We start from the raw sequence: 21702 nt of genomic DNA on the forward strand, positions 1-21702 counted from the left end.
AAACAGATCAAGGCTATGATGCCCCTTGACTGGTCTGAGTGAAAGACACTGAGAAGGTCCAACCTGTGGTTAAAGGTTGCCTGCAGATACATAAGTCTTTTTGACAAGTGGTCCACCCTAGGTCAAGCTTCTGGAAAAGTAACAGTAGGAATGAGCCTAAATGAGTAGGAAGAAACTGAAAGCCAATCCTGGCCCTTCTTCAGAGGTCAAACCAGGTTCTAAGGGGGCTTAGGAGGAGGGTGGTCAATATGAGGGTCTTTTATTAGAGGAGGAGTAATCACACTCAAACAGAAGCGGCTGCCTTTTCACTATTCCATGTCTCACCATTTTGCTCCAGCTAGTTTGTTTATTTTCATCCTTAACATTTGTTAAAGACCCCACTCACTTTTCAGAATGAACTAAGAAACTAAGGGGAAGCTACTGTTGCCTCTCAGCAAACACCAAGTAGGCTGTAATCTAATGCCACAGCCCTGTGCCTGTTTCTGACATATCCCCATAAAGCATCATCTTAGAAAACCGCACGCAAAGACTGTTTGGGCGTGGAGGGCGAAGTCTTAAGCCAGCGGAACCCTAAAACCCCCTCTGAGGCGGAATGCCGCCGGGACCGGAAAGCGGACCTCCCTGGCAGCACCAGGCTGAAGACTTCCGCCCCGCAGAGGACTTGCCTCCACCCCCACCTTCAAGTCCGCCCAGCTGTACTTCTGCGCAGGCTCCATGAGTTGTTTGCTGTCTCTACGGCAACCCAGTAGCTGGAGTCTGAAGATGGAGACCAACGAGTCTACAGAGGGATCGCGGTCGCGGTGAGAGCCGCAGCTCTGGCTGCAGGCATAAGGGGACGAGGAAGGTTAGCGGACTTCCTCTGCTGCGTTTTTGACAGCCATGTCGTGTTTGCTTTCTTTCAGATCTTTAGACATACAGCCCAGCTCCGAAGGACTAGGGCCCACTTCGGAACCGTTTGCTTCTTCAGATGACAGTCCTAGGTCGGCCCTGGCAGCTGCAACCGCAGCAGCTACAGCGGCTGCATCAGCTGCTGCAGCTACTGCAGCCTTCACCACCGCCAAAGCAGCTGCATTATCTACAAAGACCCCAGCGCCCTGTTCTGAGTTCATGGAGCCGTCCTCTGACCCCAGCCTTTTTGGGGAGCCCTGTTCAGGACCCAGCTTTACCCACAATATAGCCCATGGGAGTCTTGGCTTTGAGCCCGTCTATGTTTCCTGTATTGCTCGGGACCCTTGCACTACAACTGACCATAGTTCTAACCCTGGCCCTGTTTCAGGCTCTAGCTCTGGGCCTGTTCTTGGCTCCAGCTCAGGTGCTGGCCATGGCTCTGGTCCTGGCTCTGGTCCTGGCTGTGGCTCTGTCCCTGGCTCTGGCTCTGGTCCTAGTCCTGGCTCTGGTCCTGGTCATGGCTCTGGCTCTCATCCTGGTCCTGCCTGTGGGCCTGGTCCAGACACTGGCCCTGACTCTGAGCTCAGCCCCTGTATTCCTCCAGGGTTCAGAAACCTGGTGGCAGATCGGGTCCCTAACCATACCTCCTGGAGTCAGCACTGCCCCTGGGAGCCCCAGAAACAACCACCTTGGGAATTTTTGCAAGTCTTAGAACCGGGTGCCCGAGGACTATGGAAACCCCCAGACATTAAAGGGAAGCCTATGGTTTGCTATGAAACATTGCCACGGGGCCAGTGCCTCCTCTACAACTGGGAGGAAGAGGTATTAAAGTTTTGGCCTGCTCCCTTTTCTTGAAGGCTGCCTTCAGTTTCTTTGGGGGAGGCAGTAGTTTACATGAGGGTGGGTACCAGAAGGGATATTATAGTCATTCAACTTGGGATCCACAGAGAGCCACCAACCACCTGGATCAAGTCCCAAGCATGCAGGATGGCTCTGAGAGTTTTTTCTTCCGACACGGACACCGGGGACTGCTGACTGTGCAACTAAAGTCACCCATGCCCCCCAGCACCACCCAGAAAGACTCGTACCAGCCACCAGGAAACGTCTGTTGGCCACTTCGAGGTGTGAAATGTGAGAGAGAGTAGGCCAGAACGAGTATATTAGTCAGAGGGAAGAAGAAGAAGGAATTTCTGGTGGGGCTGCGGATTGTCCAATGGATATAAGGGCGGAACCCCAAGGTTTTTCTTCCTTTTCTCAAGTTAGTTTCTTCTGGGCCTCCTTCTTAACCAGACCCCACCCTGCCCACCCCCCGTCCTCTCACAGGGAAGCGTGAAGCCATGCTGGAGATGCTCCTGCAGCATCAGATCTGGTAAGGGATTGGGTAAAGGGGAAGAAGGAGGGGGAGGAGAAAAATTGGGTGAGAATGGCCTTGACATCCCTCGGGCTACATAGTAAAGAGGTGCAGGCAGAACAGGAACCCACAAGGAAGCTCTTCGAGGTTGAGTCTGTGACACACCATGATTACCAAATGGAGCTGGCACAAGCAGGGACTCCTGCCCCAACAAAGGTGAGAACCCACCCCCCATCGCCTGCCACTGGCACAGCTGGGCTCTGACAGGCTGTGGCCAAGTACCAGGCCCAGAGGTTGAGAGAGAGGGCTGAAGGCCAGGAGTTACTCAGTACCCTCCCTCACAGCCTCACGACTACCGCCAGGAGCAGCCTGAGACCTTCTGGATACAGAGGGCACCACAGCTACCGGTGTGTGAGGGTGACTAGGTGTTGGGGGCAGAGCGGGGCAGGAAAGGTAGGGCAGAGTTGGTTTGTTCTGGCTTGGGGAGAGCGGGATCCATCCTCATCCTGGCACTCCTCCAGGGTGTCAGTAACATCAGGACATTGGGCACACCATTCCGGAAGAACTGCAGCTTCTCAACACCAGTACCCTTGTCTCTGGGGCAACTTTTGCCCTATGAACTTGAGAATTACCCCTACCAATTGGGAGAAATCTCTTCCCTTCCCTGTCCTGGAGGAAGGCTGGGTGGTGGAGGGGGGAGAATGACTCCTGTCTGAGGGGTGAGGAGGGAAGTGGGGTATGGAATATGGAATCTATTTCTGTCTGCACTAGAGACGTCGGGAGGAAGTTAATTCTCGCTGTACTTGAAGAGGCTTTACATAAAGGGTTCTCTGTCATCCTGAGACTGCTAATTTAGTGATTCTGTGGGTCACTGTGTGCATACCCCATAACCTTTCCTTGGGATTGCCCCTATCCCACACTATGACATCAGAACTTTTTTTATTATTGTTTTATATTTGACCAAAATATTCTGTTTTAGATACAGATATTTACACAAAGTAGGGAGGAAGGGGACCAAGCCAGAGAGGGACAGGTATATGTACAGGGCTGAGCTGCAGAGGGCTACAACTTCCATATAAGGTAGGTTTTTTTGTGGCTGTTTTCCATTGCATATGAAAATGTCCATTTCTGGTGTGTGCAGACATGGTGGCCATTGCCCACCCAGGTACCAGCAGCAGAAGACTGTCTGACTTGGGAAGAATGGGGGTTTACAGGAGTCCAGGAGGTCCTTTCCGCTCTCCTAAGAGCCAGTATGTTCGCATCTTTCCTTTCCCCTGGAAGTGGGAGAGTGGACATGATTCAGATGCCTCAATGTTAGTCCCTTTGTCTCCCTCTCTTTCCCCATGATTCCCATAATCACTTTCACCCTCCCTTTCCATGCCCCCCTCCCCATGGCCTGCCATCACCTTCATTTCCACATCCCCCCGAAGCTCTAGCTGGAAGCATCCTAGCTCATCTAGGGCATCCTTGGTGGTAGAGGAGACATGGATCTTCAGCGCTGGGGTGGGTGGGATGGGGAGGATGGTGGAAAGAGGAATCAAGGAAAAGGCAATCAAAGAATTGGTGATACGGTATAGCACTGTGCCCAACCAACCATCCCTGGGAAGCTCCCAATGCATATCTATTAGAACCAAAATATGTCCAACCTCCCAATGCATATCTATTAGAAACAAAATATGCCCAAAGATGTGACACTAAGGAACTGTGGTCTCTCAGATTAAGAGATTGGAGGAATTATGAAAAGAAGAAAAGGGCAAGATAAATTGAGGCCAACAATGGGGTTGAGGGCTAATGTCTTACCTTGACCATTAGACTCCATTCGAGAAGCAGTGTTCACTGTGTCTCCAAAAAGACAATAACGGGGCATCTTCAGGCCAACAACCCCAGCGCAGACTGGCCCTATGAGAAGAAACAGGTTGGGAGAGTCTGGGAAAGGTGGAGACTAGGGCTGGAGTGAGAGTCAGCCTTACCAGTATGGACCCCTATGCGTAGCCTCAGCTGGTCATGGGGTCGGTGGCGGATGCGGAAGGAAGAAACTGCATCTAGTAATGCTAGGGCCATACGAGCAATTTCTGGTGCATGGCGTTGACCATTTCGGCCTGGGAGGCCAGATACCACCATGTAAGCATCCCCAATCGTCTCCACCTGATTGAGAGGGGGATTAAAAGGTCACCTCTATTTATATCCATGGGGATGGGAAAGAGTAGAGGGAGACAAGCTGGACACCATCATTAATCATCCTGACATCCTGGAGGCCAGAATATTGACTAGAAAATAAGTGTCATGGTCCTGAGTCTAGGGGAGAGGAGATGTCAAGGGAACCTTTAAGTCTTCTTTCTCCACCCAGCACCTGGTGAATACTCAGTAAACATTTGCCGAATGAATGAACACCCTGTCCGCAGCAGGACATGGACCAATAGGCTCTGCCATCAGGAAATGGGAAGCAAGAAAACAGGCTAAACTCAAGAGGACAGAGGCTGGTGAGGAGGTAAAGCAGGCCCAGTGAAATGACCAGACAGCCCAAACTGTCAGAGAGGAGGAAAGCAGGCATTTGATTTTGGTAATTGTGCCAAAGCTATGTAAGAGAATGAATGCCATTGTTTTAAGGAAATACACAGTGAAGTTTTTAGGAAATACACACTAAGTATTTAGGGATAAAGTAGTTATCCCTAAATTGTAGTCTGCCACATGCCAAACAATGTTAGGCACTTTCCATACAATAAATCTGTTATTCCCATCTTACAGATAAAACAACTGAGGCTCAGGGAGATTCTGTTACTTACCTAAGTCCACACAGTTAGCAACAAGCCAATATTCAAATCCAGATGATTTTTACTCCCAAGGACAATAAATCCAACTCAATGACTTCAACAAAAAGTTTTACTTTTTAAAATGTATATTCCCTCATCCCACTAAATCAATCTGGACCCACATCCTATATGATTCTTCCATGTCTGGAGAGGACTGGAGAGAAATGTTGGATAAGCTGTATTTATACTACAGGGAGGTAGGAGCTAAATCTCATGATGGTTCTGATTAGAGAAGCCAAAGGATTCACAAGAAATTCGACTGGAATGTACAATTATAGTGCTGGAGCTACATCTGTCTACAAAGTACACTCCAGCACCAGGATGCTGGGTACCCTGGAGGGAAAACTGATCATGGGGTGGGTAAGGTGTGTGGGGTTCAGGGAGACTGGGTTTCAAAGGGGGTCTCTATTAAAGGGTCTTCTATTGAAGAGCGGTCCCAGCTCTCACCTTGTAGACATCAAAGTTGTCAATTATGGCATCAAAGCAGGTATACAGGTCATTAAGAAGTGTCACTACCTAAAAGGGATAGAAAAGCAGAGGCCCTGAGACTTGTGCCCAACTTTCTAAGAATTCTTAACCCATGAGCCATCAAAAGATGTGGGAACTCTAGAACAAACTCATCTTCCCTATGATCAGTGAGGCTTCCCCAGGTCCCTACCCACCCGACCCCACCCGCCACCTCTCACCCATGGCTCTCACCTGCATGGGGGTGCTCTCTGCTGACAATGCTGTGAAGCCAACAATGTCACTGAAGTAGATGGTAACACTGTCAAAGGCCTCAGCCTGTACAGTCTCTCCCCGTTTCAATTGCTCTGCCACTGAACTAGGAAGCAAGGGTGCCGTGTGAGCCAAACTCCAAGAGAGTAGGAGAGGAAGAGAGAGGGAAGGTGTATGTGGCTGCAGCAGAGATGAGCTGTAACAAGAAAGCTGGGCTTTGCAGGTGGGAGGGAGAAAAGTGGCTGGGAAGACATTACAGTCTAATGCAAGGTAAGGCACACAAGTGGCAGGGGGTTTTGAGGGGAATCCCTGTGCATGGGAGCTATCTCAAGTTGAGACTGGTTTACATACACTTACTGAAGCAAGGGCGTGGTAGAGCAGGGTCTTAAGAAGAAGGGATGGGAAGCCAGTAAGAAGGCAGCATAGCTGATGTGGAGACAGAATGACAGCAAATAATCTATAACCAGGGGGGCTCCCTGTGGCCAGCAGGGTTCTGAGGATTGGGAGGTGAGTTCTCAGGCGCCTGATGAGGCAGAGCCCAACAGAGCAGAATCCCAAAAGAAAATTCAGGAAGGGGGAGAAAGTCTCACTGGGGTAGAATTTGGTAGAGCAGAGCTTCAGCCTTGCGTTTTTCCTCCAGATAGGCCTGTGTGCGTTCCTCCACCAGCTTCTCCAGGTTATTGGCATACTGTTCCATGCGTAGCAGGAGGTTGTCCAATATGCTGGTGCCACCCTCCCTAGGGGGAGGCAGGATATGGCACTTGCTCTAAGATTCTGAAGACTCCCAGGACTTCCTATCCAACCCACCCTCTGGTCCCACCTGCCCCACTTCACGCACTAGGACTAATGAGTCTTCTATCCCTGGGAAGCCCCTGCCCCATAATGCCCTCTCACTTGTTAAAGCGTCGAATGAAGCCCTTAATCTGTCCAAAGTCTGGCCGCTCAGCTGGGTCCTGAGCCCAACATCGCTCCATCAGCAAAACTAGCTCTTCATTCAGTTGGGCCCGGTCAATGCTTGGCCGGAAATATGGACGCTGACCATTTCGTACCTTCTGGACAATCTCTGAGGGTGATCAAAGGTTTGGATGAAGAACAGAGTTCTCCCAGGAAGAAAAGGCTGTGGGTAGTGGATTGACTCTTACCTTTGGGGCTGAGGTCCAGGCCGTCCAAGTAGAAAGGACCACTGCGAAGTGCTATCTCCTGCAGGATGATCCCAAAGCTATAGACGTCAGCCTTCTGCATGCCTGTGGTTGGCAAGGGGTTCCCACTGAGCAGTTCTGGGGCAGTCCACAACTTCTCTGAAAAGAGGAAACCAGCTGGCCAGGTCGCCCAAAATGGGGCACCCCCAAGCCCACCTGGACTCATCCCTATATTACTGTCACTCCACCTCCCTCTCCCGCCATCCCTAGGTGGAAAGAGGAGCAATATAAAAAGTGGGTTGTGGGGGTGGGCCTCACTGGCATAGAGGGCATGGCTGTCATCAGGTTCAGCAGTTGATCGGAAGCTGGCCAGGCCATAGTCTGTGATTTTGAGCACAAAACGACTATCCACCACACAGTTGGAGGACTTGAGACTCCCATGCGATGAAATAATGCTGTTGTGGAGAAAGGCCATGCCCTGCGGGGTACAGATCAAGTCATGGGACTGGATCATATCTGGCTTAGAATACCCTCTCTCCATGAGATGGACACTGGCTAGCTGTCTACAGATCTTGGGTCCACAAAAATAATAAGCTGATTTTGGAAGGCATCCTTTGCAGTTTCCACCCAAGGAAGCAGGAAGAACAGAAGAGTCATCTCTTCCTGGTATCATAAGCGGGACACAGGCACCCAGCCACCAGGGACAGGGAAAATGCTTAAAAAGAGGGATAAGTGGAGCTACCCATGACTACCCTGGAGAGGGCAGTCAATCTTCTGATTAGTGAAGAGAACAGAACTTGGGTGAAGACCAAAATGACATAACACCCATGATGGTCTTAGATACCTGGCAACTAATTAGGAAGACATGACTTGAGACCCAGGTATCAAGAGTAGCTGGATATACCAAGGAAGACCAGTTGTAAACTTTAATGCATAACCATGTATAGGTGGGCAAGTCTGGGTAGAGGAGGAATAAGATCTACTAGAGGGAGGTGGGCAAGTCGGGGTAGAGGAGGAATAAGATCTACTAGAGGGAATGCTGGATCAGAGAGAAAATGCAGAACATCGTAAACCTGGAAAATGGACAAAATCTGCTAAGCCAGTGCAGAAGCCTAAAACTGCTGGCTCTGTGGGTCCAGAGGGGGAAAAACCTTTGCCTCCGAGGAGCTGAAAGACAGTCTTAAAGGCCGGGCTCAGTGGCTCATGCCTGTAATCCCAGCACTTTGGGAGGCCAAGGCTGGCAGATTGCTTGAGCCCAGCAGTTGAAGACCAGCCTGGGCAACATGGCAAAACCCCATCTCTACCAAAAATACAAAAATGAGCCGGGCACGGCAGCACATGCTGTGGTCCCAGCTACTCAGGAGGCAAAGATGGGAGAATCACTTGAGCCCAGGAGGTCGAAGCTGCAGTGAGCAGTGATCTAGCCACTACGCTCTAGCCTAGATGACAGAATAAGACCCTGTCTCAGGGAAAAAAAAAAAGTCTAAATGATGCTCCCCAAAAATGAAACCCTAGGAGCCACCCAAATCAGTTCAGGTGAGACAGAAAGAGGATACAAGTTTCAATATGCTAACAAAAAAACATTTCTGTCTAAATGTTTAGCTCTGGACTTAATTCATAACTCTAATCTCTATGAACTCTTCCTTTTTATTTCTTTGGTATCAACAAAACTTTTGGGAATCTCTGAAGTTGTGAATTTACTTGTGTGGAAACTGTGCAAAGGATGCCTTCAAAAATCACAGGATTAGGCTTCTGGCTTTGTTGTAAATCACTTTTCCACCAAATCACTGTTCTCTCAAGAGTTGTGTTTTTCTTATATTTATCATCAAACCTCTAGTTGAGCATGATATTGGCTTTACTAATATTTTTATCTCTCATTTGATAGCAAATTTTCACACACAAAAAAATACTTTTTAAATAACTTCATGAGAATTTAGCAGAAAACCAAAGCTAGCTTCAAATACAATGTGGGGTGATCCACTGGGATGCTCACTGGCTATGAGACCTATTTCAGAAAATCTGCCCAACTCATGCAAGAGTCTATTTTATGCTCCACAAATCTGTGGGCCTCTGAGTCATTTGAACATAGCTGAAACCTAGTATAACACAAGAGTACCAAAGGTTTTTAGTACAATCTTCCTTGGTTTCTCTTAGTTCTACTAGTAAATGTTCCTTTTTTTAAACTTCAGTTTTCTGAACAAAAGGGCAGACATGCCAAATATTGGTCAGAGAGTAAAATAATGAGAGGAAAAACAGGAGATAAATATGTTCAGAGACCTGACTCATTTTATGAGTTCCTGGAGGTAAAAGAGATGACGGAAAGAGATCTGAGATATTTAAGACAGAAAGACAGAAACTCTCTACAGGCACAGGATTCCTTGTGGCAGGTAAAACTCACTCTCCCAATTATAAGCCCCAGATTCCTCGTTTACCCATTATTACCTGACCATGGGAATAAGGGGAGATGAGAGAACAGGACTTTCAGAGGACTGGAAGGAGAAAAACCACAATCAAAGAACAGTGGAAGTGATTTAAAGTGGATGAACTTTTAAGGAGTGGGGAAGACTCACCTTAACAAGGTCATTAATGAGTGAATAACGAAACATCCAGTCCAAGTTGATGCTGTCATTTTCTAGAATATCCTGGTAAGTGACATGGAATAGATTGTCTGTCCTGGTCCCACCAGCTATCACCTGGCATAGAGTCAGTATAACTTTGGGTCTATCCTCCCCACCCCTGCCATAATCTCCTACACCTATCCCTCACCTGTAAACTCCCACGAGGACAATATTCAGTGACAATGCAAATGTTGGGAGGGTCTATGCAGGCGCCAATGAAGCGAGTGAGATGGTTGAACTGAACATCTCTCATCTGGCAGAAAAAAACAATGGGAAGGATAAGAAAATTGAAAGAGTTAAAAATCAGATGCAGAAACTTACAACTACATAAGAGGATGTTTCTCTTAGTTGTATCTACAATTTTAAAATCATTTATAAATCAACCGCTTGCCCATCTAGCCAATTTTACTATTTCATAGTTTTCCCCACTCCTCTTCCCCATCCCTGTTTACCCCTCACCCTCAGTCCATCCTCCATTACATACATGTTTGAGTTCAAACAGAACCTGCCGGGTCAGCTCAATGCGCTTCTTATTCACATGTTTGATGGCGACAACATTTCCCTGATGGTGGGAGTGAAAGGGGAAAGGAAAATGAGTATCAGAAGTTCTGGGTGCAAGGAAATGCTAGAGAGCAGTGGAAGCATCCAGGAGCTCAGCTGGGCACAGAGAGGAGGGTATGAGGGACAGAGGTTTAGGGGCAGAGATGGCAGATGGGGATGAGACAGGATGAAATGGTGGGGACCAGAACAAGCAAATGACTGTTCACCTTGAAGTGACCGGTGTTGGCAAAGATCTGGTATTTCCCATGGGCTGTCATGAGCGAGCCGTAACTGGATCCCCGCTGGGGCCAAGGGCAACATGGAGGCGGAAGGATGAAAGGAACATTAGATGATGGTGGTAGTGCAGGGGCTATCATTACAAGCCAATGTGCTGGGAGAGATCCAGGGTAAGAAGGGACAGGAACTCAGAGGGAGGCAGAGGGACAGCTGAGACAAGGGCTCACCAGCGACAGTGTGAGGCGACTGCCTGCACCTTTGTGATAACGCTCTGAGTTGCCAAACTGCAGTTCTTCCCAGCGAATGCGCCACAACATGCTAGCCAGCTCCTTCTCCAGCATCAGCTTTCTGTAAGGACTGCACACCTCAGTTGACTGACAAGCCGAATCCTGCCACCCCCAAGCCAACATCAGGGTTGCAGGAGCTTCCCTGCAGCTCCTGAAGCTGCAACTGTTACACCTGAGAGACAGGTCTGGAAGATAAGGCTGCGTTCTCGGCATATCTGGCACATGCCCTATGTTCACTAACAAACACAGAGATTGGGGTGAAAGTTCTTTCCTAAAAGAACACCAATGGAAAATTCACCTTTGATCTTAACCCCACTGAAAAACACTAGCTAGTATATCCAGTCTAGAACAAAAAGTGGAACAAACACCTAGGCTAAAAGACAACTAAAGAGAAAGGCTAGAGAGGAAGACGCTGTTGGATCTAAGAGACAACCAGCAAATTAAGAAACCTACTACCCTATCCCACGTTATAGGGACCACCTGGCTTCAGCCAGAGGCTATGTGGCAATGGGGGCAGGGAGTAGGTCAGCAGGAAACCCAGAACTCACCGGAAAATTAGGAAGCTGGAAACACCAAACATGATGAAGGTGATTCCTGTGCCCAGAGCCACAATTGCCAGAGTTGAAAGTGGAGCTGAAGGGGAAATTGAGACCCTGAGGAAGACTGTGTGTGGACTTGGCAGAATGGAGAACGGAATGCATAGACAGATTCCTTGGGAGTAGGAAGAAATGAGGAGGGAGGGATGCAGACGTAAAGGCAGAAGCACAGTTAAGAGTGGAGGGTCAGTGAGGGTGGAGGCCACGAATGGAAAGCAAAGGGAGGAAAGCTGCTCCCAGTCCCTGCACACACCCACTTTTATCACAGGATGGGTCGTCCAAGTCAAAGGCACAGGGGGGATTGTCCGAGGGAGGAGCCCCCTTCACCCAGGGAATAGGCTGTCCTGTCCACCAAATCTGTTTCTCAGCTCCCGAGTAGTGGGCTGCAGGCTGTAAGGAAGCAAAAAGCTGGACCCACAGGCCTGCTCCCACCAGCCTCCTCCCCAGACCCCAGCTGTTTCGCTGCTTTCCTCCCCAACCTACCACCCAGCCAGGATGCAGTGCCAGCAGAGAAAACAAGTCCCTCCTCCAGTAGTTTTGGCTCTGCCCCCACTGAACCCTTGAAAGCTGGATTTTGCAGGGCCACACTCTCTTCCCTGCCTCCTCCCCCATCACCTGAAAGTCCCCAGAATCCAGGTCTCCCATGGCCCACAGGACAAAGTCAGTCTCCCGGTCATTGTTCTTGTCCATGACAACCAGTCCAGTTACACCTAAGATAGAAAAGAGTGCCCTTACTTTGAGGTCTACCCTGGGGTCCTCTCCCACTCACCCATGCCTACGGCTCCCTCAGAGTCTACCCTTCCCTGATCTTGAGGTGTGGGCACCTCTGCCATATTCACTAACCCCCCACTAAAGCTGTGGTGATCCTGACATCTGTTTCTTCTTCAGCCCACTCTATTCCTGACATCAGCCCTCAGACCCCCATCGACCCCTCTTCATTACCATGGTATCTTCGTCCCTGCATCTTCTCCACAATTCGAAGTCCATCCTCCCGGGTGCCTCCTTCCTGTATTGTCTCATTTAGGACTTCAGCATATAGCAGGATCCCATCATAGAAGCAGCCAGCGATGAGGTTCATCTGGGGGTGGCAACTTCAGCAGTACTCTCCAAATGTCCTGGAAGGCCCCTTCCCTACTCTCTGGGGTCTCCCTTCTACCTATTCTCTCTTCTGGTTTGCTTTTTTCCCTCCTCTTATTCCTAAAGTGCCATCCATTCCTAACTACTCCCTAGGGCAGAAGGAAAAATCCTGGATGGAAGCGGATACCCCCCAAAGTTGGGCTTGCTCCACAGCCAAGACTTGATGCTGAGTTTGGGAGAGAAGCCCTTCCCCAAAGCCTGACCTGCCTCTCAGGAAGGGAGAGATCTACTTACCAGGGAAGGGCCCAGCTCCACACCAAAGTCTTCCCGGGCTCTTATCAGCAGACGATTCTGGAATTCCTGATACTCAGGATTTGGGGGTTCTCGGTACGTGATCACCAATACAGTCTGTACCAGCAGCACATGGGGAAGAGTGAACAGGATTCAAGATAGGCATTAGGGGAAGAGAAGATGCAGGACAGGGAAACTTGGTAAAATATACATGATATAAAATATACACAGGTGAGTCTGAAGCCTTTGAAAGGGCTACTAACCTCTGTGTGTGTGTGTGTGTGTGTGTGTGTGTTGTGCTTCATACATCTGGGAAGAGGGAGTGGCACTCCTCCTGAAAGGTAGATAGGACTGGTTCTGGGAAGGTGGAAACTGGCAAATAATAGTCAACCCCATCCCCAAAGCCCAGCCCAACATCTTCCAGAGCTCCCTTCCAGCATCCAGGTTCCTGCCAGGCCACCACAGCTCACACGGCTCCTCTGTCCCATGCTTTCTGGGTATCTGCTCATGACCAAGGACAACACCCACCAACAGCTCCTCTCTGAGGTGTTAATCACTGTTAATGCCATCAGTAAAATACTGACATTTTCATTTCAGCCACTTGAACACAGTGTCTCTGCCCAGTGAATTAGAGAGATTTCAGGCCCTATGACAACTGAGGGAAATACTTTGAGACAGTGATTCCACCTGTGAAAAGCTGTGTGCTCATCCATTTAATGTGTGGAACACCTACCACAAACAGCACTGTCCTGCTTACTGAGTAACAGATGTGTCACAGGGACAAACACACAGTCACATGCCTACACACATTTCACAGGTAAGCAAATGACACATGTGATTTCAGACATGCACACATCTCACTGGCACATGAGTCAGCATCTCTATCTCTCACCAAAGTGCCTGCTTAGCTCCCATTAGTCTCACACGTTTCCCCTTCCTGGGCTGCTGGACCTCCCAGCCTCAGGCCCTGCCTCAGGCCACATAGTCACTGAGACCAACCTCTGCTCCAACAGGAAACTGGCATCACAACTTCAAGGAAAGACTTCAGTTCAATACATTTTGTGAAATATGACTTTGTGAAATGATCATTTAAAATCTGGTCATTTCTCCTAGTTTGTTTATTCTTGTTATAGAAAGTACGTGTGGACCATAGAGATACGCTGCACCAGACACATCACATATGGCCTATTATGTATCAATTCATTACAGATAGGAAATAATAAAGTCGATTTATAATATGCATTCATTATATTAGACTGCAGCTTGCCTCAAGATATCATTATTCTTACTAGAGCATTTGGCTGCCTGATTACACACTTCTAATATTCTCCCAGTCTCAGGTAAAATTTTTTAAAAAAGAGAAGGGAACTAAGGAAAGGGTTGGAACAGTTCATTCAGTAGCACCTGTTCCAAGAATAAAATAAAGAAGTAGAATATTGTTGACAAGCAATGTAAAAAGTCAGGAAAATGGCAAGAAAAGGTCAGGTTCAACACAATTTATATTTCAATAAAGGCTGATGGTAGGTTTTTAACACATTTTTAACACTAATTCTCAACACTAAGCTTGGCTGATTTGCTAGGTTAGCAGTTATCAAACTTTTTGGTCTCACAATCGCTTTACACTCTTAAAAATTATTAAGGACTCCAAATAAAGTTTATGTGGACTATATCTATCAATATTGACCATCTTAGAAGTTAAAACTAATAAATTTTGAAAATGTAAGAACACACAAGCACACCTTCCACAGCTGTCCAAGTGATGACATCATCATGCCATGTAACCTCTGGAAAACTTCACTACACAATCACAAAAGAACAAGCGTGACAAAGCAGATAAGATCTTAGTATTTTTTTAAATAGTTTTGACCCCATGGTCCCCCTAAACTGCTATGCTAGAACTGTTTTTGCTGTGGTTACTAGTTGTAGTTGTAGTACCAAAAAACAAAAATGAAAAACCAAACAAAAAAAAAAACCCAACCTCAAACAGTTTCTGTGCTTGCTCAGGGGCTTGAGAGAAGGTAAAGGAGGATAATTGTGTCCCATTTCACGATGGACCCTAGGTGGAAAAAAACAAGCAAAGGCCGCCACAAATGGGTGCAGTGGTGGGTGGGTGCCAGGAGCACACCTAGGAAATGTGCACCCTCAGGGGGCACCTGCCTCTACCTGTGGACCCGCCCACTGAGACCTGCCCTGGCCAACTGGAGGGTGGTCAACAGTGGCCTAACGAGACAAGTGATCTCCAAGCCCTTGGTTTAGTGCTTTCTTCCATTCTTGCCGCTGGTGCTCCCTGCGTGTAACCCAATCTCATGCTGGTCATGTAGGTTGTGACCTCTGCCTGGGTTTCTAACCCTGTAGTCCTCCATTGACCAGCCTGGGCCTCTGGATCCTCAGAGCCTGGTCATTGCTTATTTAGTTCCACTCAATCTTTTCTTCCCTATCCTGGTTGATCACCTAGTTTACATTACTTGCCAGCTCTACTCCTGTCTAGATGAATTCCTCATCCTATCCCCCTCTCCCCAACACACTCCTAATTCAGTTCAGCAAATATGTGTTAAACACCTACTACATGCTAGACATATGGAATATGAAGATGAGCATGATCCCTGCCCTGGAGCAGCTAGTGGCTAAATGGGAGAGAAAAATCATATCAACATACTTGATTTCAGAGCTCTCTCCCCAGTAGCCAGTACCGATACAGCATGAGCTCGGGCCTTTCCTTGAGCATGATACCATCCTGGAAAAGCTGTGGGCATCTGTGTCAAGGCCTCCTTTCCTCTATTGCCACTTTTTCCAGGCTGGCCTGGTCTGGGATCTCAGAGGGCCAGTGTCTCTGGGAGAAGGGCTCTGTGCTCTTTCATCCTTGCTTGGCTGGAGCTAACTGCCCAACTTCCCTCAGCCCCTCCCCTGCTTCTGCATTGGAAGGTGGGGGGGCGGGGCACCTCATCACCCCTCAGCCCCACCTACCCAAAGCCTTGACCTTCCCGTCAGCATATTCCTGGCTGCCTAGTTCCCTTCTCTTGTGTTGCAGCAAAGGCTCCCTCTTTATTTCTCTGTCTGAATAATGCCCACAGTGAGGGAGAGAACTGAGAGTTAATTGATATTACTGATTATTGGATGACTAGATCCCTCCTCTCTCTACCCTTAATGCTGGGGACCCTTGGCTGGGCAATAATGCTCACAGAAGAAAGTGAGGCTTTTCTTCCACAAATAGAATACAGCCAGCAAGGCACAGTGGCTCATGCCTGTAATCCCAGCACTTCGAGAGGCCAAGGCAAGAAGATCATTTGAGCCCAGGAATTCGAGACCAGCCTGGGCAACATGACAAGACCCCATCTCTACAAAAAATAAAAAATTAGCTGGGCATGGAGGCATATGCCTGTAGTCCCAGCAACTCGGGAGGCTGAGGTGGGAGGATTGCTTCAGCCTGGGAGGTCAAGACTGCAGTGAGCAGCTGTGATCACACCACTGCACTCCAACCTGGGCAACAGAGCTGTCTCAAAAAGAAAAAGGATATAACCAGGAAGGTTATGGAGTGCTCCCATCTGAGAGGGTCACAGATCTTCTGAAGTCCACACCAGCTGAATTACAATCCCCTTGTTCTTCTCTTTTCATAGCATTCTATTCCTTTCCTCTTTATATTTTAGTAACACATCACAATATGTCCCTACATTTGTATTTATTTCCTTACTTATTTATTGCCTGCCCATCCTACCAAATGTAAACTCCAAAAAGGCAGGAACAAAGTCTCTTATGCTCTCCCTTGTATACAAGTACCTAGCACAGTGACTGGACATGAGAGGTGCTCAGTAAATACTAATGAAATGAGTCAGCCTTCAAATAAATCAAACACAGACTGAATAATATGGTTAGTTATATGGTAGATGGAGTTAAGCAAAAGAGTAGGAAATTCAGTCCCACTTAGGGATTCTGGGATCATTTCCTAGAAGGGAAAATAGCTGGTATGAGTCTTAAAGAATATGGAAGCATTACCCAGACAAAGGTGAGAAGATTGTTTTAGGAAAACATTATAGCATAAACAAAACCTGTCCTGCCACGGCCCATATTCAAGTGTGACAGTCACAGACTCATTCTCAGGCATGCAAACAGCTATGTCATTCTCAGTCAGACACACACTCGTCAGTCGCAACCAAATATATAATCACAGCCACATAAAACCTTACTCACTGGAGAAGAATGGCCACCCAGGTCCAGCCCTTATACACAGCTACTTAGAACCAAATAATCCCAGAGTTTAAAGGACTTTAAGGTTATCACATAAGCCACCTCCAATCCTTCTTGGAAAAAAGGAGGGATATGGATAAATACATGGGAAACACTTATATGCACGGTTAGTAAAAAAGTGGCGGAGGAATCAGGGGAAGATTCATGGGTATGATTTTTCAGAGGCAGATATTTGGGATGAGGGAAGGAAGAGCATTCTAGACAAAAGGAAAAAGAACATAAAGGCACAGGGGCAGGAAGGCCCCGGGGTTGGGGAAACTCAGAGGCCTGGTAGGCTGCAGTTCTCAGCATGAGGGTACCAGGAAGTAAGACTGAAAAAGTGGCTTGAGAACAGACTGCAAAGGGTCTTAAATGTCATAATAAGGAGTCAGGATTTTATTCTCTAGAACACAAGTCACTGGAAGTTTTGAGCAGGAGTGAAATGAACAGAGTCATGCCAACATTCCCCACAAATTTTCTGAAATCTGAAATGCGTTTCTTTCCATTCCTGCTATCATCACACTAGTTCAAGCCATATCACCTCACCCTCTTCTAATCTGTTACAGTTGGTCTCACTGCCCCAGGTCTCCCTCTCTGCTAATCCTGAATTCTGTCACTACTGTATATTTATCTCCACAAACACAAAAAAAGTCAAGGACCCCAAATTCAAGTCCTAGTGCCTTAAGACTTAGAGCTCTCCTTAATCTGATTATACCTTTGCAACTTTATTTCCTGTATCTCCCTTAAGTGAACCCCTCATTCTTGTCGGGTCAGTATCTTCTTGGTCTCTCAAACACGCCCATTCCTATCTTTTTCTCTTTGCTCAGGATGTTTGGATCTCCTCTCCCACTCTGACTATGAATATGACATCTATCATTAAAGTCACAACAGGGTCTCACTTCCTGTATAAAAGCCTTCCCTAAACACAGCCCACACTGACTCTTCCTCCTCTGAGCCACTAAAGTTCTTAATGTCTGTTCCAGGACACATAATCCTATCCTTTCTCAAACTTTGTCTGACTGTACCAGAACGATGCCTCACCTCTCCACAAAGGGTGGAAGCCCACCCAAGGGCTAAGATCAGATCTTTGCCTGAACTTTTCTCCCCCACAATATAGCCTACTACTGGCACTTAGGAAAGTCAGTGTTTTAGGATTTTGGAGGCAGCCAAAGTCAGTCTTGGCAGCAAGCACACTGAGTCACAAAAGTAGAGAAGTAAGAAAGGGTGACACTAGACTCAGAACGCCTCTGTTCATTTTACTCCTGTGGCTCACAATTCCTGCCTGGTTCCTAGGGTTTCTTTGGGGTCTTGTGAGAGAGAATTTCCAGCGAAGCACCTCTTCCCCCTCCTCCTTCAGATTTGGCTCAAATGATACCTGAAAGGCCTCTCTGAGGGCCTGGGCCTGTTCCCGGGTGCGATTGTCCTGCCAGGGCCGGCCTGTAGCACGTGTGGGGCCTGCACGGAGACTCTCCCCAAAGACATCCAGGTAAAAGAAGACATAATCCCCATTGGTCAGATTCTCCCTCTGGGCCTGAAGCAGGATCTCATGCAGCATCTCCAGAGGGCCGCAGATATACACAACTGGGAGCAGGTACATGACAGAGGAGCACCCTGAGAAGGTATCCAGGTCCGCCACACAGCCCCTTCTCTGAATCACTGGGATGTCCCTCTTCAGCAAGAAAGAGAGTGCCCTAACCTATCAACCCCAAAGCAGATGCTCCCCAGCCCGCCCCACTTGGAGTCCACCATAAGTACCCTGGGGCCATATGGACCATCTGGCAGAAGTCAGAGCCTGTCCAGACCCCAGAGGAAGGGAGCTGTCACTCTCAAGCCCCTCCCTTTCCCAGAGCCTCCCTTGCTGCTCTCCACCCAACCCGCCTGCTCCCTGACTCTTCCCTGCCCTTCCCTGGGCTCAAAGGCACTGACAGCACAGATTTCTCAGTATGAGCTTTACCTGTCTTTCCCAAATCTGCTGAGCCTTGAGCCCGTTCATGGAGCCCTCATTATTTTTACACCACCAAGGGGTCTTGGCGCCCAGTCTGGGTGGTAGCTCTGATCACAGACAGGGCACATTTCAGAGTGGCTGTCAATCACATTCACTACTCTAGGGCACACACATTGCTCCCAAAACTCAGTATCCCCTCATTTTTCACATTCCACCTTGATACAAGGCTTCACCCCTCATGCTCTCTTCTTCCTTGTTTCCATCTGCCTAGGGTGTTCACAAGCTCCCATGATGAAGCCTTGGCCCTCTCACAGGTGCTCTGTCCACGTGTGCTTCTTGATCCCAACCACCACATACGGTTGCTCAATGCCTATCTCCATCTACAGTTCCCCAGTGCTGAGCTTTAGGGACACAGCGACCCTCCTCCCCTGACCCTAAAATAGCCCGGGCCACACTCACTGCGCCCGTTGGCCCGGATGAAGTGGGTGGCCTGCTCGGGGCCCCCTGGCTCTCGGGCATACACCTGGTGCTGCACACTGAGGTTGCTGCCCTGCAGGGCCTCAAAGACGCCCTCGATGGTGAAGTAGTGAGGCCGGTCATCTGTGCGAGCATCCAGGTACAGCAAGGCAGCACGGGCAGTCCAATTGAAGTGCCCGTGTAGTGTCACCACAAACTCACCCAGCTTGGGAGCAGAGGGGCCAGTGCGAACCAGGGTACGATAATGGTCATTCTTAGCCGAAAAACCAGAGGCCACAGCACCCGCAGTCAGCAGGGGAAGGCGCCAGTGGGAGGCAAAGCGGGCCACAGAGGCAGCAGGGTACACGCAACCGGGACCTAACAGCAGGTCGGGGTCATGGTACAGCTTGAGGTCTACAGCGCTCAGCGGTGCCAGGTACTCAGAGCAGGCGCCTTCCAGTTCGGAGCTGACAAACCGCAGGTCCACGGGCAGTGCACGGCCCAGTGCCTCCACAGCTAGTGCCACAGCGGGTCCCACCCGTGGCCAGGCCCAGGCATAGCTCAGGTTGTGTTCTGGCAGCACCACCGCCAGCGTCAGGTTCCGCGCCCCGGGAGGACGCACCCCACCTGCCAGGGCTGCCACCAACAGCAGGAGTGACGGCAGCGCCATGGGGATAAAGCAGCAGCCCCACTGCCCCCAGAACCTGGGGCTGCTCTGGCCTACAGGGGAGACGCGAGCACCCCCCAGCCTGGAGCCTGGTGAAGAGGGCCAGGAAGAGAAGGAAGAGTAAGCTAGGTAGGCTGGGATGCAGAAGGTGCTGGGGGCCAGGGAGAGGAGGGGGAGATGAGAGGAAGGCGGGGGGCGGGCAAGGAGTGGGCTACCAGCCTAGGGCAAGGACTGAGGACTGAGAGGGGGGTGGCAGGGGGAGGGAGGGACCGAGGGGGCCTGCGGCCGGGATGGGGACAGTGCGAGGTGAAGAAGCCTGATGAATCCAAAGCTGAGAAGGAAAAGGGGATCTGGGACTGGGATGGGGTGGGGGGGGGGGGCGAGTGGTACAAAGAAACGGCCTGGGGGAACCTCACAGCTGAAAGGGCCGGGAGGGCAGGAGGGCGCTGCGACACATAGGACCAAGGGGGTAAGGTGGGAGGGTGCCCGCGCCGCGGAAGGACTGGGATCATGGGCAGGCGGGGAGCAAAGCGAGGCCTGGGCCGGAGGGCAGGGGAAGGCAGGGGTAAATCTCCCTGTGAAGGCTTCTCCCGAAGCTCCTGCTTGGACTAACGGGCCCGGGCGCTGGTCCCATCCGGAGCTACGGCGGCCCCGCCCGTGTCCCCGCTCCTCTCTGCTCCGCTTCTCTTGGGCCCCGGCGGCCGGCACTGCCCGGCGCTTCCTCCCGCCCCCCGCCTGGGCCCCGCGCGCGCCGCTCGTCCGGGTCAGGTCGCCTCGGCCCGGCCCGTCTCCGCTCGCTGCGCCGGCGGCCGAGTGCGACTCCCCCGGGCAGGCCGCCCGCCCCCGCCCCTCCCCCGCCGCCCCTCCTCCTCCCTCCCGGCCCCACCCTCCGGCGCCGGCTGCCTTCCCCCACCCCCCACCCGAGCGCCCGGGACCGCCAGGTCCCAAACCCACCCCGGTGAGCACTTGGGGGCTCCGCACCAAGGTCTCGCCGGCCAGCAGGGTTCCCGGGCGCTCCCTCACTCTCAGGGCCTACCCCGGTCTCCCCCACGCCCCTGGTCCCCCCGCCGCCTCTCCTTCCATTTCCATCTCACACACGCCGGCGACCCCAGGGTTTGTCCTCTCCCCCTCGCTTAGCCCGCTCTTCTTGGGTCTTCCCTCTGAACTCCCTGAGTCCCTCAGTGGCTCCAGTCTCCAGGAAGCAGTCGAGGATCCCCAGACGTGTGGTATCCTCACCAGCCCCCCCACCTAGCAAACCATAGCGCCCTCGCGACAGCAGTGCGGCTTACCCCACCGGGGACCATGCCCGCTCCCTGGACGGGCCCCTCCAGCAGCCAGGGGCCCCTGCGCTACACTTCCCACCAGTCCTTAGAAAGTCCACGAGGCTCCTTCTTGCTTGGGACTCAACCCTCGGCCCCCCGCTGTCTCCATGCCCCCTGCCCTCCTCGTGTCCTCAGAGGCCCACTGCAGCCCGCCCGGCTTCCTCCACACCATCTGCTCAGTCAGGGCCTCGATTTTCTTTTGTCTCCTGCACAGCGCAGGCTGGCGCCTGGGCAAGGTCTGTAACGGACCGGTGGGACACTCCCCGCAGTGGAAGCCCATCCACCCTCTCCTGGGGTTCCACCTTGCTCCCAGCTTCCCTTAGGAAGCTCTCCCCAGGGCCCCCATATCTGGAGTGCCAATCTGACCCCAAGAACAGCTTGTGAGGGATGATCTCATGGTGGCTGAGAGGAACTGCTATGGGACCTTGGGGATTTTTCTCCAACTGTCATAAAGGACATGCACATAAGCCCATTCTCTGCCCGCGCTAAGAGCCACGGTTTCTCTCCCACTTCAACCTATTTCTCCAGAAATCACAAGCT

At 50.3% G+C, this 21702-nt stretch overlaps 2 protein-coding genes across 6 annotated transcripts; one reads left to right on the forward strand and one right to left on the reverse strand.

Moving 5' to 3' along the window:
* Positions 1-17: 17 nt before the first annotated feature.
* On the forward strand, positions 18-5110 carry SPAG8 (sperm associated antigen 8). Of its 2 annotated transcripts, XM_063609771.1 has the most exons (8): positions 18-800; positions 903-1710; positions 1836-2010; positions 2212-2257; positions 2341-2455; positions 2584-2646; positions 3381-3489; positions 4587-5110. In XM_063609771.1, exons 1-8 carry the CDS (start codon positions 715-717, stop codon positions 4697-4699), a joined length of 1515 nt encoding a protein of 504 aa, XP_063465841.1. In that variant the 5' UTR covers positions 18-714; the 3' UTR covers positions 4700-5110. The 2 variants fall into 2 exon arrangements, with proteins under 2 accessions (XP_063465841.1, XP_063465842.1); XM_063609772.1 differs by lacking the exons at positions 3381-3489; positions 4587-5110 and adding an exon at positions 2761-3075.
* On the reverse strand, positions 3162-20665 carry NPR2 (natriuretic peptide receptor 2). 4 transcript variants are annotated; one of them, XM_055293768.2, is made up of 22 exons: positions 19177-20665; positions 18148-18353; positions 12555-12668; positions 12126-12261; positions 11799-11893; positions 11441-11573; positions 11136-11220; positions 10528-10648; positions 10291-10365; positions 10008-10085; positions 9672-9776; positions 9476-9547; positions 7224-7383; positions 6909-7064; positions 6661-6829; positions 6357-6503; positions 5749-5872; positions 5497-5565; positions 4210-4384; positions 4040-4138; positions 3646-3737; positions 3162-3513 (listed from the first exon to the last, which is right to left on the reverse strand). In XM_055293768.2, exons 1-22 carry the CDS (start codon positions 19841-19843, stop codon positions 3448-3450), a joined length of 3144 nt encoding a protein of 1047 aa, XP_055149743.1. In that variant the 5' UTR covers positions 19844-20665; the 3' UTR covers positions 3162-3447. The 4 variants fall into 4 exon arrangements, with proteins under 4 accessions (XP_055149743.1, XP_055149742.1, XP_063465834.1 ...); XM_055293767.2 differs by having other exon boundaries at positions 10528-10657; XM_063609764.1 differs by having other exon boundaries at positions 19396-20008.
* Between the last annotated feature and the right edge of the window lie 1037 nt (positions 20666-21702).

This window comes from Symphalangus syndactylus, chromosome 9 (assembly GCF_028878055.3).
Source record: "Symphalangus syndactylus isolate Jambi chromosome 9, NHGRI_mSymSyn1-v2.1_pri, whole genome shotgun sequence".
NCBI lineage: Eukaryota > Metazoa > Chordata > Mammalia > Primates > Hylobatidae > Symphalangus > Symphalangus syndactylus.